General features: G+C 39.6%; 1 protein-coding gene across 2 annotated transcripts in view; it reads left to right on the forward strand.

Moving 5' to 3' along the window:
• ndst3 (N-deacetylase/N-sulfotransferase (heparan glucosaminyl) 3) overlaps positions 1 to 15,391 on the forward strand; it is a 48,896-nt gene extending 33,505 nt beyond the window's left edge. Inside the window, exons 7-15 of one of the 2 annotated variants that reach the window (XM_051945323.1) lie at positions 233 to 415; positions 902 to 998; positions 1,891 to 2,014; positions 2,599 to 2,773; positions 3,216 to 3,386; positions 5,049 to 5,158; positions 10,843 to 10,945; positions 11,923 to 12,033; positions 14,245 to 15,391. In XM_051945323.1, the coding sequence (XP_051801283.1) occupies positions 233 to 415; positions 902 to 998; positions 1,891 to 2,014; positions 2,599 to 2,773; positions 3,216 to 3,386; positions 5,049 to 5,158; positions 10,843 to 10,945; positions 11,923 to 12,033; positions 14,245 to 14,274 (1,104 nt within the window). In that variant the 3' untranslated portion in view covers positions 14,275 to 15,391. Of the gene's footprint in view, positions 1 to 232; positions 416 to 901; positions 999 to 1,890; positions 2,015 to 2,598; positions 2,774 to 3,215; positions 3,387 to 5,048; positions 5,159 to 10,842; positions 10,946 to 11,922; positions 12,034 to 14,239 lie in introns of both variants that reach the window. The other variant, XM_051945324.1, reaches the window with a different exon arrangement.
• The last annotated feature ends 2,529 nt before the right edge of the window (positions 15,392 to 17,920 follow it).

Consider the following 17,920-nt stretch of genomic DNA (forward strand, 5'->3'; position numbering starts at 1 on the left):
GTGAAGTGATAGCAAATATTGATATTTACTGGACAGCTGGTGACTTTGAAAACCATCGTACACGAATAATCTGTTTGCTTTTCATTGAAGCCACATCAACAAACATGGGAACTTTGGAAATGGGATTTTTGACTTTATCACAAATTTGCAAAATACAATAAATATGTATTTCTCTCTCCCTGTTTGCCTTAATCTTACCCTCTCCGTGCCCTGCTCTGTTTCTTCATTCCAGATAAGTATATTCATGACTCACCTGTCTAATTACGGCAACGATCGACTGGGTCTTTACACATTTGTTCACCTGGCCTCCTTCCTTCGCTCGTGGACAAACCTGAAACTCCACACGCTCCCACCCCTCCAGCTCGCACACAAATACTTTCAGCTTTTTCCTGAACAAAGGAACCCACTCTGGCAGGTGTGTTTGCAAGTATTTGCGCACATTCATAAATTGAACATGTTATTTTTATTGTGGAGATTCAAAATTACTCAGGGGAAAATCAGAAGAACAAGGCACTAAAATGTTCTGGTGTACAGACGATCCAAAATTGGAATGGTAGCGTGATTAAATTTGCCAACTTTGTATCAAAAACAAAGACAACTAGGCAAGATTGGACAGTTTCATTGTGTTTGCTTTCATTAATTTTGTTGTTTTTTTCTACTCTTTCTGTACTCCTTTAAAGTAGTTGCTCAAGGATGTATATTCAGCGTGTATGACTTCACGGTGCCTTGTAAGCTAATACGGGTTGGGAATACTATTCATGAGGCAAAAAGAAAAACTTAATTCATTCACTTTATGTAGTAAATCCTCCTTGATGTGGATTTAAGGGCATGTTTGCTTTTCTACGTATAATACGTACATGGTTACTTTAACCTCTAATCCTTTCTTTCTGTGCGTCTATAGAACCCATGTGATGACAAACGACATAAAGACATCTGGTCTAAAGAGAAAACCTGTGACAGGTTGCCCAAGTTCATGGTCATAGGGCCACAAAAAACAGGTAAGGTACACATGAGCACACACTCAGACATGTACATGCAACAAAGAGTCTCCTTCTGTGTGCCCAGGTGTCGAGATCCTCCACATCAGAGCCTATTCATTTAATCCCCCTTGCTCCTTTGGTCCTGTCAGAGGGAGACAAAGGAGGAGGCTCTTACCTCCTTTCTTCCACCCACATGCTATCTACTTTAGATGCGTAGGGATACAGTACAGAGCTACCACCCTCTCCTATCTTTTCTGTCTCTGTCAGAAAGACAGAAGAAAGAGAAGCCTATTAAAAATGTGTATACATTACTGGAGTCTCATGTTTTGCCTCTTTGCAATTTCCTAAATTGTAATTGATGTCGTTCGGGATGAGAGGTGAGGAGGTCCTGTACAGCTGCTAATTAACCAGGTGATAATCCTCTGAATGGAAGCAGAAGTCATTAGAGCAACACCAGCAACCCAACAGCAATTACACTACTATAAATTCTCATTTTATTAGAGGGCATGTGAGAAATGTTGGAGCAAATAGGAAACAAGGTTATAGGGGAAATGTAACAGGATGTGTGGGAGGAAGTGTAAGCAGAACCAGGTGGAAAGAAACACTGTTGAGGGTGAGATGGAGGGCATGACCAGAGCCCCAGTGCTGATTGGTGTCAAATGGTTTTGAATCATTTGATGGGGATACCTATGATCAGCACACACACACACACACACATACACACACTCACATAGTGAATTCTCAGCAAGATATAAATCTTGCGGATGGAAAAATCATCCAGTATGGATCAGTGGGTGACAGCCCTCACACACACTGAAACACACACAGCGATGCACACTTTCACACACACAGACTACTCTCTGCTGGGCTGAATTAACGAGCCAGTTATGAATTATGCCCTTTCTTCCAGGAACGACAGCACTTTATCTCTTCCTGCTCATGCATCCCTCCATCTCCAGTAACTTCCCCAGTCCAAAGACTTATGAGGAGGTCCAGTTCTTCAACACCAACAACTACCACAAAGGAATTGACTGGTGAGAACACACACAAACACGTGCTTAGCCCTGTCTTTCATTCTTTGTCTCTGCCTTTTATTAGTCTGCGCTTAAGGTGAAATGAAAGATTACAAACAACCTCTTTTTCATTTCGTGAGGCTTTTACAGGCTGTCATGTGTCTTGCAGACTCCAGTGATACATTAAGCAGTTCAAAAGAGTTCAACGGCGTCTTCAAAATGATCTTTTAAGCCTGTAAACATAAGCCAGCAGACATATGGTTGTCTAAATTGACCCATAAATGGGTTGCTTAACTGACAAAGACACAGCTGGTGCGTTCTCCAAAGTCATCCATAAAGACTTGACTCTGAATTCTTCATTAAACACTGTTTAAATTATATCATCAAGTTTATTTTAGGATCACTGTCTGAGACACAGATAAAGACTGTAACTTTCTGACTTTAGCAGTTGTATCTGACTTTGAAAAAGCGTGTATAGATGCTGTGTAGGCTTCGGGTGACTGAGTTTACAGTAATGATGGATGCTTGTGTATGAGGCGTACATCTCGAGTGTGTGCATGTGCGCTTATATTCCTTCTCAATTTTCGGCGTGTCTGTTGCCTCAGGTACATGGAGTTTTTCCCCGTGCCCTCCAATGTTAGCACGGACTTCCTGTTTGAGAAGAGCGCAAACTATTTCCCCTCAGAGGAGTCCCCACGGCGAGCTGCTGCCCTGCTGCCCAAGGCCAAGATCATCACCCTGCTCATCAACCCCTCTGACAGGGCCTACAGCTGGTATCAGGTACGTACCGTGCACAAACACACAGTGAATACATTACATACCTGTGACAGCACATGTATTATTTTTAACTCTTCAGAGCTGCCTGCTTCATCATATGGCATGCTCCATCTCAGTATTGCTTTAATTTGTGTTCTTTATCTAAGTTTGTGATTGGAGGTACTTGTGCAGCGTGCAGAGTTAATGAGGCTGATTATCTATTTATTTATCTACAAATCTCAGTATAGGAAGATCCTGAAATCTTCCACTTGAGTCTGCTTGATTAATAGGATTTAAATGTCAACAACATGTCAGCTTAAATGTTATGTAATTGTCCACAATAAAAAAAAATTTCTCTCATGCAAGGATGTGAATGTATTACTCAATGTGTAAGACAATGAATTGGACCGACGGCCCAGAGTGAGGTCTTTGAAATTCTAATTTGGTACTTGTGAACCCTCCCCAGCATCAAAGAGCTCATGAGGACCATGCAGCCCTGCGGTTCACCTTTTATGATGTCATCAGTGCGAGACAGGGAGCGCCGGCTGAGCTTCGCTCCCTGCAGAGTCGCTGTCTCATCCCTGGGCTGTACGCTACACACCTAGAGAGGTGGCTCACATACTACCCCACTAACCAGGTATGCACAGTCACAGATACACAATTCGGCACATACCCATACACAACTCAATTATTTTTTTATTGTCCTGATGTGTATAATAATATACAGTATATATGCAACCATTCAAAAGCTTAGGGTCACTTAGAAATGTCCTTATTTTTGAAAGAAAATCTTTTTTTTTTATGAAGATAGCATTTAATTAATCAGAAATACAGTCTAGACATAGTTAATGTGGTAAATGACTATTCTAGCTGGAAACGGATGATTTTTAATGAATATCTACATAGGAGTACAGAGGAACATTTCCAGCAACCATCACTCCTGTGTTCTAATGCTACATTGTGTTAGCTGTTGAAAGGCTCAATGATGATTAGAAAACCCTTGTGCAATTATGTTAGCACATGAATAAAAGTGTGAGTTTTCATGGAAAACGTGAAATTGTCTGGGTGACCCCAAACTTTTGAACTGTAGTGTACATTCACACTCATTGTAACCTGCACAGTCCAAAGCACATCCAGTAGAACTTTTCTATCATAAACTACTTGAATAAATCCTATGCTGTTAAATTAAAGTATGCTTTCTTGCACTGAGATCGTACTCAGTGGGTGTGTTGTGCATTATATTCGGAGGTTAGCTAATAATCTACCCCACTCCTGTACAGTACTGTGTAGACGTATTAGGTGCTAAAAGTAAAATAAGAATGCTTTCGAAAATCATGACACCAATAGTTTTTACTTCAGCAGTTAACTTCACGCAGAGTGCAGTAAACAGTAAAACCGAATCAATATTTCGTGCGATCGCCCTTTACCTTTAAAACAGCACTAATTCTCCATGGTACACTCGCACACAGTTTTAAAGGTACTTGGCAGGCAGGTTGCTCCACACATCTGGTTGAACTTGTCACACTTCATCTGTGGATTTAGGCTTTCTCGTTGTCTTCTGTCTCTTCCTACAATCCCAAACCAGCTCTGTGATTTTGAAATTTGGGCTCTGTGGGAGCCAAACCATCTGTTGCAGAACCCCTTGATTGATGTCGGAGAGGGTTGTTGAAAAGGGTTCTGTATGACTGTGACTGTATGTTTGGAGTAGCTGTCATGGTGTAGATTAAATTTCGGGACTTAGTGGTGTTGTGTGCTGGTTAAAAATCTAATGTGTCTTAAAAAAAAATGTGCAAATGTAAGGAAAAACCATTGGAAACACCTCCTAATGTAACACAATCCAGCACAGCATTGCTTTTAAATATGAGCTTTATAATGAACATATAATTGAACTCACATATTTCCAGCATTTTTCTCAAAAATTGAATGCTTTAAGCTTAATAGAGGTATATATTACACCAGGCCTGTGGTATTGAATTGCATTAGACTGCGCAGATATTCACTTTAAAGAGTGTATTTTGCATTATTTAAAATGCCCTTTTTAGTGTGTGTAGATGTGAATCCATACAATCACACTTTGCAGATTGCCTGTAGAAATCAGTTACTGTTTATTCACAATAAGAAGAAAAAAGATTACAGTGATGTAATAAATCTGCTGTCAGTTTTCCAACTTTTGTTGTCGTCGCTAAAGCGGATCATGTCGCACTGAAGTTCGCAGCTGTCTCTGTGCTTTGCGGCTACCCTGCACTAGTTATTTAGCTTATAGTACCTATTGTCACAGTATGAATGTACCTGTGTGCAGGTGATGATCATAGATGGCCACCAACTGAGAGCTGACCCAGCAGCAGTGATGGATGAGGTGCAGAAGTTCCTGGGAGTCACTCCTCACTTCAACTACTCTCAGGCCCTTACGTAAGTCTCACACTGTGTGTCAGTGTCTCTGTCGTTCTCTCTCTCTCTGTGTTGTTGTTCTCTGTTGTCCTGGGATAAGGGCACCTTTCACTTGACATTCATTGTGGTAGAAGTAATAGTACAGATGAAACCTGTAACAAGACCTCAGTTCCAAAACTGCATAAAGTCTGACATCTACTGGTGAACTGTGAGGTACTGAACTGGACATCTGCTGTTTTCAAGTCGAGGTACCAAGTAATGCCTTCCTCTGTGTGACAGTGATATCACATCATGGCTGTAAGTTATGAATCTTTATTTGTTTATTTACCTATTTTCAGATTTATGTTTTCGAGGAAAGAAAAAGAAAGATAAATGACACTGTGTGCTCACAACGATAGACTATATAGGGGTATGCATGGAAGGACATGAGAAAAGAAAGAGAATGAGCACAACAGAAGAAAGGTGTGGTGATATGATGATGGCAGAAATTATTGAGTATATTTGCAAAACAACAAAACAAGGCATGACAAGTGACACTGGCTCTCACTTATATTCTAGGGATCCCATTAAGTATATTAAAATTGAATTTCAATATCTGTGGTTTGTCATGCAGTTGGGTTGTATGTATATATACTTATATTTAAGTGTGTTTCTGAATGATATTTGCATTGCGTAACAAGCACAGAAATCTGTTGTTGCAACGCCTGTCTGATGCCTCTTCGTGTGTCAGTGTCAGTAAATGTCTCCACATATATACTGCCTGCCTGTCTGTGTTTCAGCTGTCTGCAAACATAAAAGTATAAAAAGATTAGGCTGCTGCGTGGCGTCAATCCAAAGGAACTGAAATAGCAAAGACACAAAGTGCCAGTGACAATGATGAATAATGAATCCAAACACATTTTTTGCAGATTTCCACAGTAGATAAAATAAAACGGCAAGTGCAGTGAGCGAGAGAGAGATAATGGCTTCAAATGTGTAACCAAGTATATGATCATTAGAAATACAGCATGTCCTGTTAGCACACCTCAAATTCCAGTTTCACTTTACATGTCCTGATGTAGTTGTAAACCTGCTGATGCTTATTTTTAACAGATGATACAATACAAAGACAACGTCATGTGTACATTCTGTCACATATGCACCTTATTTTATGTAATATGTTCACAGGGATTGATGCCTCACATGTGCATGTCGACCAAATTCTCCCGCGTTTTAGTGCAGTTTCGAGAGATTTAGCTTTCGCCTCCTGACACTCTGTTTCAACTCATTCTCCATTAAAAATGCTCCATGTGACCTTTACGTTTTGGAGGACTGGTAAACTGTTTATTTCTCAAGCACCACTCATCAGAATGCAATCTGCCTGCGAGCCCTCAAGTCTCCAGACAGGGACATCTAGAATTTGTAGCTCAGATTGGGACAGAGAGTGCCTCTGTCTTGAATCACAAGCCCACATGCATACAAATAATTTGTAAAGAGATGCATTTTGACAGAATAATAAACAAGCTCTCTCTCTCTCTGTGTGTGTGTGTGTGTGTGTGTGTGTGTGTGTGTGTGTGTGTGTGTGTGTGTGTGTGTGTGTGTGTGTGTGTGTGTGTGTGTGTGTGTGTGTGTGTGTGTGTGTGTGTGTGTGTGTGTGTGTGTGTGTGTTTTGGCTGAAGACCGAGTTACCCAAAAGCCTAATCTTTCTTTTCGACTCCTCATTCTTTTGACATGGCTGCGGTCTGACAGATCCTCAACACTGGAGCCTATTTATTTAATCCCCTTTTCCTTTCTTCCTGCTGTCCTGTCAGAGGAAAACTGAAGAAGAACCACTTAACTCCTTTTTTCTCTCTTTTATTTGCCCACTGATGCATGCAGATAAGGAAAAATATTTGCATCTCTCTATCACATCCACATTAGCTTTTATCTTCTGACCGCCAATAGCAGTTCACGGCAATGTGTGTTGTTTTACTTTGTTTCATTTCAATTTTAGCTCTACTTTATGCTACAAAAAAGATTCACAGATGTAAATGCACACATCAAAATCTAAATTTTGCATATGAAAGATAAAGAATTATGAAAGAATCGTATTATACATGCCCTATATATGCAAAGGTACATGCAAATTGGAGTATGCAGTAATATCAATACACACTCTGTTGCACTTACACACACATACACACGTGGACAAAATTGTTGGTACCTCTCAGTTAAAGAAGGAAAAACCCACAATTCTCACTGAAATCACTTGAAACTCACAAAAGTAACAATAAATAAAAATTTATTGAAAATTAAATAATCAAAAACAGCCATTACTTTTGAATTGTTGATTAACATAATTATTTAAAAAAACAAACTAATGAAACAGGCCTGGACAAAAATGATGGTACCTCTATAAAAGATTGAAAACTATTTGACCAGAGTGACATGATTAACTCAGGTGTGTCATTTAATTGACATCACAGGTGTTTCCAAACTCATAATCAGTCAGTCTGCCTATTTAAAGGGAGACAAGTAGTCACCCTGCTGTTTGGTGAAAAGGTGTGTACCACACTGAACATGGACAACAGAAAGCGAAGGAGAGAATTGTCCCAGGACATCCGAAAAAAATTATAGACAAACATCTTAAAGGTAAAGGCTATAAGACCATCTCTAAACAGCTTGAAGTTCCTGTGACAACAGTGGCTCATATTATTCAGAAGTTCAAGACCCACGGGACAGTAGCCAACCTCCCTGGATGTGGCCGCAAGAGGAAAATTGATGACAAATTGAAGAGACGGATCGTTGGAATTGTATCCAAAGAGCCCAGAGCAACCTCCAAAGAAATTAAAGGTGAACTCCAAGGCCAAGGTACATCAGTGTCAGATCGCACCATTCGTCGTTGTTTGAGCCAAAGTGGACTTCATGGGAGACGACCAAGGAGGACACCACTGCTGAAAAAAACTCATAAAAAAGCGAGACTGGAATTTGCAAAAATGCATGTTGACAAGCCACAAAGCTTCTGGGAGAATGTCCTTTGGACAGATGAGACCAAACTGGAGCTTTTTGGTAAGGCACATCAACTCTATGTTCGTAGACTCAAAAAGCAAGCATACGAAGAAAAGAACACTGTCCCTACGGTGAAACATGGAGGAGGCTCAGTAATGTTTTGGGGCTGCTTTGCTGCATCTGGCACAGGGTGTCTTGAAAGTGTGCAAGGTACGATGAAATCTGAAGACTATCAAGGCATTCTGGAGAGAAATGTGCTGCCTAGTGTCAGAAAGCTTGGTCTCAGTCGCAGGTCATGGGTCTTCCAACAGGACAACGATCCAAAACACACAGCCAAAAACACCCAAGAATGGCTGAGAGAAAAGCGTTGGACTATTCTAAAGTGGCCTTCTATGAGCCCAGATCTGAATCCCATTGAACATATGTGGAAGGAGCTGAAACATGCCATTTGGAGAAGACACCCATCAAACCTGAGACAACTGGAGCTGTTTGCTCATGAGGAGTGGGCCAAAATACCTGTTGACAGCTGCAGAACGCTCATTGACAAATACAGAAATCGTTTAATTGCAGTGATTGCCTCAAAAGGTTGTGCAACAAAATATTAAGTTATGGGTACCATCATTTTTGTCCAGCCCTATTTCATTAGTTTGTTTTTTTAAAATAATTATGTTAATCAACAATTCAAAAGTGATGGCTGATTTTGATTATTTAATTTTCAATAAATTTTTATTTATTGTTACTTTTGTGAGTTTCAAGTGATTTCGGTGAGAATTGTGGGTTTTTCCTTCTTTAACTGAGGGGTACCAACAATTTTGTCCACGTGTGTATATACTGTATATTAATATATATGCGGCCATAAATAAACATTACATGCATATATACTACCGTTCAAAGGTTTGAGGTCACTCAGACAATTTCATGTTTTCCATGAACACTCACACTTTTCTAACATAATTGCACAAGGGTTTTCTAGTCATCAATTAGCCTTTCAACACCATTAGCTAACACAATGTAGCATTAGAACACAGGAGTGATGGTTGATGGAAATGTTCCTCTGTACTCCTATGGAGATATTCCATTAAAAATCAGACATTTCCAGCTAGAATAGTCATTTACCAGATTAACTATGTCTGAACTGTATTTCTGTTAAATTTAATGATATCTTCATTGAAAAAAAGACACTGTTCTTTCAAAACTAAGGATATTTCTAGTGACCCCAGACTTTTGAACGGTGGTATATATGCTGTATATTAATATACAGACATAATTAAACATTGCATGCACATATAACAATGCATATACACATGACACGAATGTACAGTTCGTTTTGAAAGTCATCCGCCATCACCTTTCCCATTACATGTCGTCACATTATATGCTACAGAGGTGCAACAGTCTTTGTTAACAGCAAGAACACTTTTGGAATTAGAAAGATGCTTACAGAGCCATTCAGAGGACATTGCGGAGGCATTCAATTCATTAAAACATTTCTCCTTCACATTGGTGTGCTTTTTCACAAAACGTGCTTTCATCCCAGGCCCGACACATCCTCTCCCCAGTGGCCTTATTTTCTTGCTTAGGGAGCCATGTTTTCTGTTGCCTGCTCTTTCCATTAACAAGATTGCGATTAGTGTGCACCTGGGCTCGCACCTCTCATTCATGGCATTCAAGATAATCTCCCACTTGTTTTTCTCCGGAGCAGCAAATAACGTATTAGCTGTGTACTGTTTATTATAAAACAGATGCTTTTTCAGTCCAATTCCAGGCAATTTACTGGATGCTTGAAGTTTTTTGACAAAGACAGGTTTGCATTATAAAAGCATGCTGTCTCATGTTTCTTTCTTCAGGGTGTTTTTACAGATAATGAACCAAGCTCGTAAGTACAGTAATCACTTTTTAAAATGAGATCTCCTTAGGATGGAGTAAACAAAACAAAGTGCAGCCTACGCATGTTTCTAATTCTGTTTGACCATCTCATAAAAAAACTACCGCGGCCAGTGCATTACTTTATTAAGCATCCAGTAAGCTTATACTGTACTTGTAATGTCGGAAAGATATAATCAGGTGAATCACATTATAATATACGAGGAAGATTTATGTGAGGACTGTCCAAGACAGCTTTGATAAGATTGCTTTGTAACCACTGCTGCGTCATTTTACCTGCTCAGCAGCCACATTGTTCAGGACACGAGACAGGCTGAACAGAGGTTTTGATGTAAACATGACGTTCAGCTCCTGAACACAAGGAGAGAATCGGGATAAGAAACTCTGGTTGGCCTGTGACGCTTTTCTTTTTTAAAAGTTAATGCATTCTTTCTCGATTTTTAGTTGCTTTTGTTGCTGTGGACCATAGATAACAAACTCATAATAAGTGGATAATAATTCAGTGGCTGTGGTGGTCGGAAAAATTCTCCACCACAATAACTGCTGTGTGTCTGCATAAAGAAAGAAAGAGAAAGTGAGGACGGATAACAGACATGGCAGACACGAGAAGGGAGGGCAATAGAGATGGGGGAGATGAAACTAGACAGCACCACATTCAGACAGAAACAAAACAAGAGTGGGCAAAATGCTTTTTTATTTGCACATGTAAGATTTCTACTCTTTTCAGGTCTAATATCTACACGTTAATGCACTGATATTTATTTTCAAAGCTTGTAATGTCGCATTTTACTGAGATTTTTCTTGCCTCCTTCTTTTCTCTCTCTTTATGTCCTTCCTTTGTACTTTTCTCTTAGTTTTGATCCTCAGAAAGGTTTTTGGTGCCAGCTCCTCGAAGGAGGAAAGACAAAGTGTTTGGGGAAAAGCAAGGGAAGAAAATACCCTCCTATGGAACCAGAGGTAAGCTTATTTTATTTTAATTAAAACAGACGTATGCTCAGGGAAAAAAATAGACATACGTATTGAGTAAAATGTTTAAAAAATAGGAGAAGCAGCAGTCTGAGTGACAGTGACAACCCATAGTTCCTGCCATTGCTGTGGCAAAATTTCCCACAGGACTCAGCACAGGGTTGGAAACTGTCAGCCAATCAGATCGAGCCAGAAACTTACAACCTAATTATGAGGACTCAATAGTGACACTGCACCCACGAGAGAGGATAGGGGAGGCGGAGATGGAGGGAGGAAGGTAGAAGGAGAAAATCCAATCCGTAAATCTCTGTCCTGGCCGCTGATTCCACCGAGGGAAGACCAGGACTGCAGACAATGAATCACACATTTGCTCTCTCATGAAGACAAACACACAGATACAATTTATCATCACGCATGTGCTCACATGTGGCTAATGGCACTGCCTCGGTGTCACCTATAATTAAACTGTATTTGGGTTTCCACTGATGGGACAGAAGGAGAGGACAGAAAGGGGAGGAGATGGAGGGAACACCAGGGAGGAGAGGGGGAGAGATGGGAGATAATGGATCTCATGCATCCTTCATGTAATTTTCCTCCTCTCGCTAACCTCTCCTTTCTTAGCCCTGCTGATAGCACTCAACACTTAGCGACCCAAGAGCTCGAAGGCGAAATAAACTGATCTGAAGATTGCAGCACATCATTAATCTTTCAGAATTTTTTTGTTTATCTTATTCTCTCCCTCCTCTAACCCTTCCTTTGCTCCATGCCTCTCCCCTTTTCCTTCCTTCTTACCTATTTACACATCCCTATATACCTTCTCTCTTTCACATTTACAACTTGTCACTCTTGCATTCTTTACCTACTTGTTTTATTTCCTGACTCCATCTCCGCCACTCCTCCTATATGTCTGTGTATCTTCTTATATATTTCCGCATCCTCCATCTCTTCTCCCCTGCCGCTCTCTTCAGGCACGAGCATATCTCTCCAGGTACTACAGGGAACACAATGTGGAGCTGTCGAAGCTGCTGCATCGCCTCGGACAGCCTCTTCCTTCTTGGCTAAGAGAGGAGCTGCAGAAGGTCAGCAGCATGCTAATCTCACCAACATAATACATGCTAGTGAAAAGCTCCAAACAAATTTATAGTGAACGGTGGAATATTTAGCTCTTAAGACACATGAAAACTTTAGTATTTCACTTTAACATTTGTTTTACTAAAATTACTCCCAAAATCTCTCTATAAATAATTCTTTATCAGGACATTCTGCATCCTGTGTAAACTTTATCCAGTTCATGAGTAGAAAACCATCAATGCTTTATTGTAGTTTTTCTATTACATCTGGGTTATTCACATAAGCTAAAATATGTTGTATGAATTGTTGTAAAACTGTTTGTCTGTCATGTAAATATCATTTTGTTCACTAGCATTTGTGATGGTTAAAAGTTAAACTCTGTAGGTGTAAGACTGAGTCAAAATACCCTTGTTCAAGTTTTGCCAAATCATAAGAACAACATATATATATTTTTAAAAAGCTAAAAAAAAAAACATGGACACAGGGTCAAAACAGCTAATTAGTAATAGCTTCACCACCATTCAAAAGTTTGGGGTCCCTAGAAATGTCCTTATTTTTGAAAGAAAGCCGTTTTTTAATGAAGATAACATTAAATTACTCAGAAATACAGTCTGGACATTGTTAATGTGGTAAATGACTATTCTAGCTGGAAATGTCTGATGTTTAATGAAATATCTACATAGGGGTACAGAGGAACATTTCCAGCAACCATCACTCCTGTGTTCTAATGCTACATTGTGTTAGCTAATGGTGCTGAAAGGCTAACTGATGATTAGAAAACCTTTGTGCAGTTATGTTAGCACATGAATAAAAGTGTGAGTTTTTATGGAAAACGTGAAATTGCCAGAGTGACCCCAAACTTTTGAACAGTACTGTATAGTAACCATGTAGGATTGGTTCTGCTCTGATACAGTGATTTTTAAACTGTGTGGTTCGATCATATTTAGCTAAAAATGCTAGAACCCTACACAAAACCCTCACAGTCATTAGATTTGATTGAACTGAGGACTACAGATGGAAATTAGCATGTTGCTAAATCTGGTGCAGCCATCTTTTTAATGTAACTGCACGCTGTCCTTTTTCAAATAAACTTGAAAGAAAGAAAGAAAGAAAGAAAGAAAGAAAGAAAGAACTATTGTGAAACTCCAGTGGACAGAAATGTGTAATGTTTCCACCTTCGCCCTGGCCACTTCAAATCAAGAACACACAGAACACAGAAATTATTGTAAAAGCTGATGACACTTTTGGGGGAAATGTTGTGACTCCATTATTTGTAGTAAGGACTTGATGAAAAATACAAACAGTATGGACCGTTAAAGCAGGGTTAGGCAGTATCCCTATGGCGTCATTGGGCAGAATTCCCACAATAAGTCTTAACCATATTGTCATAATTCATAATCCAATTAGACTGAGATAAAAAAAAAAAAAAAAAAGGATTCCTGCAACTCCTCTTGATTTCATTTTCAGGCTTTAGAAATTCTAGTTTGAGACTCCAGCCACTCATTAGTCTTTTCGATCAAAACAGACAAGAGTGTATAAAGAGTGAGAAAGTCCTCAGTGGGCACAGGACATAAAGCTGCAATGGGACAGACGGTGGACTTTGACTAACCAGTCAGACTGAGTGTTTCACATAATTTGTATCTGCCTGTGCTCGTCTGGTGGAAGGGAAAAGCAACAAGTGGAAGGCTGCTTTTTTTTCTTTTTCAAATTTTACCTTTTCCAGTTTTATGCCTACTGCAGCTTTAATCCCTAAGAGAAACAATACAAAGTGAAAAACAAAAGCAAAATGTTTGGGTAGAGTAGCAATTCCTCATGTAAAACACAAAGCACATCAAATGGAACTGTTGAGAGCTGGAAAAAAAAGTAATCTTCCGAACCGGATTACCTTTTAATCCCGTCAAGGTATTCAAAGCATAGTAAATGCATGAAGCTCCATAACGACAGTGGCGCTCTCACCTCATCTCTGCATTTGTTTACAGACTCGTGGTGCTGCTGTCACTGTGTATGAATCAGAGGGAGCCACTTGACATGACTGTTTCATGCTTTCCAGTTCATTCACAGCATGTTTTCTTTTCATTCACAGCATGTTTTCTTTTTATTTTTGTGGTTGGCATTTAAATCCAATAAGTAAACCAAGTGCAATTAAATTACTTTATCCCATTTTCTCCCCTCTCTCCCACTCCATCCCCTCCCTCTCTTTACCACTTTCTGAAGGTTAGATAACCTTTGCATCCATGAGCCAGGGTTAAAGGTCAAGGGGTCAGAGACCAGGAAGCGACCAGGAGCACCTGACGTTCAGATGCACTGTCTGTGGCCTTTTTAGTGCACCCTGAGGTGAAGGCAAGGACGGGGTGCCTCGTTTCACCTAGGAGCTGTGATGCTGCTGAAGGGAGCAGAAGATGTCATGAAAGCGCAAAGAAGCATTTGCGAACTGAAACAGAACTCAAGGATGGATGGATGGATGGATGGATGGATGGATGGATGGATGGATGGATGGATGACTGTTTCAGGTGACTAAGACAGCTCTGAAGAAAGTGGGACTAAAAGGAAGAACCACATTACAACAAGGAAGAGAACTGTGGGAGACAGTGACAATTTGGCAAGTCTTTTACACCCAAACCCTGTTGTAAACTGTGGTGAACTCTCGTGCAGACCTGCAGTGACTTTGATGGTTGTTCATCTTTGTTTTATTTCACTTTTAAATTAAGTTGCCAGAGCAGCGCTGGTCAGCTGTATGCGGTTCCCATAGAGGTCACTTTGCACTAAGTTCTGTTCCATGTATCTCTTTTTTTTGTTATACTGAGAGAGGAAATGCAAGGAGACTAAGTGCATAGACTCAGGGTGAGTGACAGGCTGTTACTTTGCATTCTAAGTTCTATTTGTTATCTGAATGAACTGTTTTAAGTGAAGCTAGTTTCTGGTAGATCTCGTAGCCGTGTTCACCCTTAGAGATGTCACTGGAGGCTTTCACTGGAAAGTTTGAGCTGGAAATGAGTCACCGAAGCAAAAAGCATTGCGTGCTCATTATTCTCTTGTGACGAGTCATGCAGGGGAACGCTGTGTCCATTTAGCAGAGAAAGAGCTGATGATTTCAGCTCTAAGGACGGCGGAGATACGAGTTTGTGGGAAGAAGACTGACCAAAATCGGCCTAGTGGATGTGACACTTCATTTCAAGACTCTTTAAGTAGCTGCTGTAACTGCAGGCATTTTTTTTTTATTTTGACAGTGTCTCATTTAAGTCTCAACCTCGTTTATTTTCCCTTTTTAAAACCAGTGGCCTATGTTGTTTAGATTCAGTTTCAATGCAAAAAACCCTAAATGTCAAACACAAAAACCAAAATTAAAGAAACGAATATGACTGACAACACATGATGTTTTTTTTTAATGAGCAAACCAACACACTTGAACCACACTATGCATACCTGGACACGCATTTGTGAAGGTACATATGTTCCAATTAGCTGACCGCAGAATCTTTGTCCTCTGAGGTAAGTATAAATTACATGCATTTAGAAAGTCAATTTGTCAGGTTTTGCACTGTTTACCATTAATAACCTGCAGTTAAATAATTTTCAGTTAAAACAGGGTCATTTTACATCTTCCTGTAATCAAATTCATCATAGGAATGTGTGGAGTAGAAGTGGCTCAAAATAAGTGAATGCATTTACTGAAGTATTGTACTTAAGTACAGTGGCAGATCTTCCGTGATCTGATTGGCCACCCTGTGTGGCCCCCCAAAATTTTCGTTGGAAATTTACATTACTGATAGTACGATTTCCGACGCTCCTGAATGCAACTTTGTTGTCCGATTGCACCTGAATGCACCAATGATGTTAGTTTGATTTTTTGGTTGTATTTCATTTGGATTTGAAAAAGCTTTGAAGATGTTTCCTGATGCCAGAGGAGAAGACGAGCAGCTTTGTACCTTTGCGGTAATAAGACTGTGGCCGTTTCTCAGTACGTAACTGTCCGTACTTGGTTCTCACGTACTTGTAAAACGTCATCATCGAAATTGCATAAATACTGTCATTTATTGCAAATGAATATCTCCTCTAAATGTCTCACTAATAATCATCAGCCTTAAAAACCCACAAAACACCCCTCTATACTCTACCACTCTTAGTACAGTCCGGTTCCCCCTTCTATAAATCTGCTTGGAACCTTCCACTTCCTGTTTGTCAAAGTGGCCTTCTACCTGGACAGGTTTTGTTGGAGCTCATGCAACAAACATTTTGGGTAACTGCACTTTAATATGGATGGATGACACTGAATTAGAGTCTGTTTTAGTGAGAGTGAGTTCAGATGTGTAGCTCTGTCATTAAATAGGAAATATTTCTCAGAATTCACAGAGAAAAGTCTGAAATGTTTGCTAGGTTAGCGTCCCACATGTTCTGTGGCTCAGCTAAAGCTAACTCTCTCCAACTCTCTCCAACTTCTGGATCTCTTGAGTTGCTTGTCGTTAAAATATCTTGTTAGAGGTGCTGAAGCTCAGAAAGTCTGAGATGTTTGTTCAAAATAAGCTCATTTTCAAGTCTTATCTGAACTCTCCTCTTTTGTTTGAACTTTCCCTAATCTTAGGAGTTATTGACAGAGCAGCACATCCAGACTCAGTCTCATTTATGTAGAGATTAAACTTCAGTGTCATTCATTGATGTTAAAGTGCAGTTTTTCAGATGTTTGTTGCACATGCTCCCGACCAAACCAGTCCAGGTGGAAGACGATGAGAAGAGAAGCTCCAGAGGATGAATATCACATTTATGTTGGGAAATAAATGCCCTTTAATTAGACATTGTCATGCAAAAATTGGATTTCCCTTTAATGATGTTCAAGTCTTTGTTGAGTGTTTTGTTGATGTTGGTTTCTAAATGTTTTCTGTCAGTCGACCCCAAAGATTAAAACCTTTTACGGCTCACAAGCTGCAACAATTCACACATTATCAATTAACTTTCTGACTAAACTAAGATAAAAAGTGAAAAACTGCCTCATTCCTGCATCATGAATACAAATGTTTTTGGTTTTAATGACAGTAAACTGAATATATATGGGTTTGACATTTTATAAACCAAAACAAGAAATGAATTACCGGAGAAAACAATCAACAGATTAATGGACAAAGAAAATGTGTTTTCCAACATATATGTCTGAATTACTCCAACATTACAAGATACATACAATTTTAATTCTATTTTATTTATATAACGCCAATTACAGGTCAAATAGTCTCAAGACGCTTTATTTTTATATTTTTTTGTCATTTAAAATATGACAAAGTAAGAAATTTCAGCCTCTTGACTAATCCAATTTATTATTTGGCTTTTAAGAGACTAATCGACAAAATAACTTTCTCCACTAAAACTAATAAACATGAGGTAAAATAGAAGGAAGAGTTTTAAATCCTGCAGTCCCACGACGACAAGAATAAAGTTTCTCAACAAAACATGAATCTGCTGGTAGATTCCATTAAAGTCCTAATAAATGATAAAGTGTGATACTAAAGGTTTGTGGTACTAAAAATCTCAAAGTAAAGATATCAAGTTGAACATCTGGATGGAGATTGATAAAAGTTGACCTCCCTTCATTTCTCTGGAGCTGACTCCATGGATTTTAGGGATGCTGGTTAAAGACCTGGGGCCTCATTTATAAAGCTTGCGTACGCACCAAACAGGGCTAGAAAGCCCGGCTTCGATTCCTGCCCGCGGCACTTTTATGCATGTCTTCCCCCTACTCTTCTCCCCATTTCCTGTCGCTCTTCACTGCAACTATCACAGTAAAAAGGCAAAAAAAGTAAAGAATTTTGTTTATTTATCCATATGCGGCCGAATGGGATGAGCGTCCAACCATTAATCAGCCCTGTACAGGCACGCAGGCACACATGCTTCACACCACAACCCCCG

The sequence above is a fragment of the Acanthochromis polyacanthus genome, chromosome 3 (genome assembly GCF_021347895.1).
Source record: "Acanthochromis polyacanthus isolate Apoly-LR-REF ecotype Palm Island chromosome 3, KAUST_Apoly_ChrSc, whole genome shotgun sequence".
NCBI lineage: Eukaryota > Metazoa > Chordata > Actinopteri > Pomacentridae > Acanthochromis > Acanthochromis polyacanthus.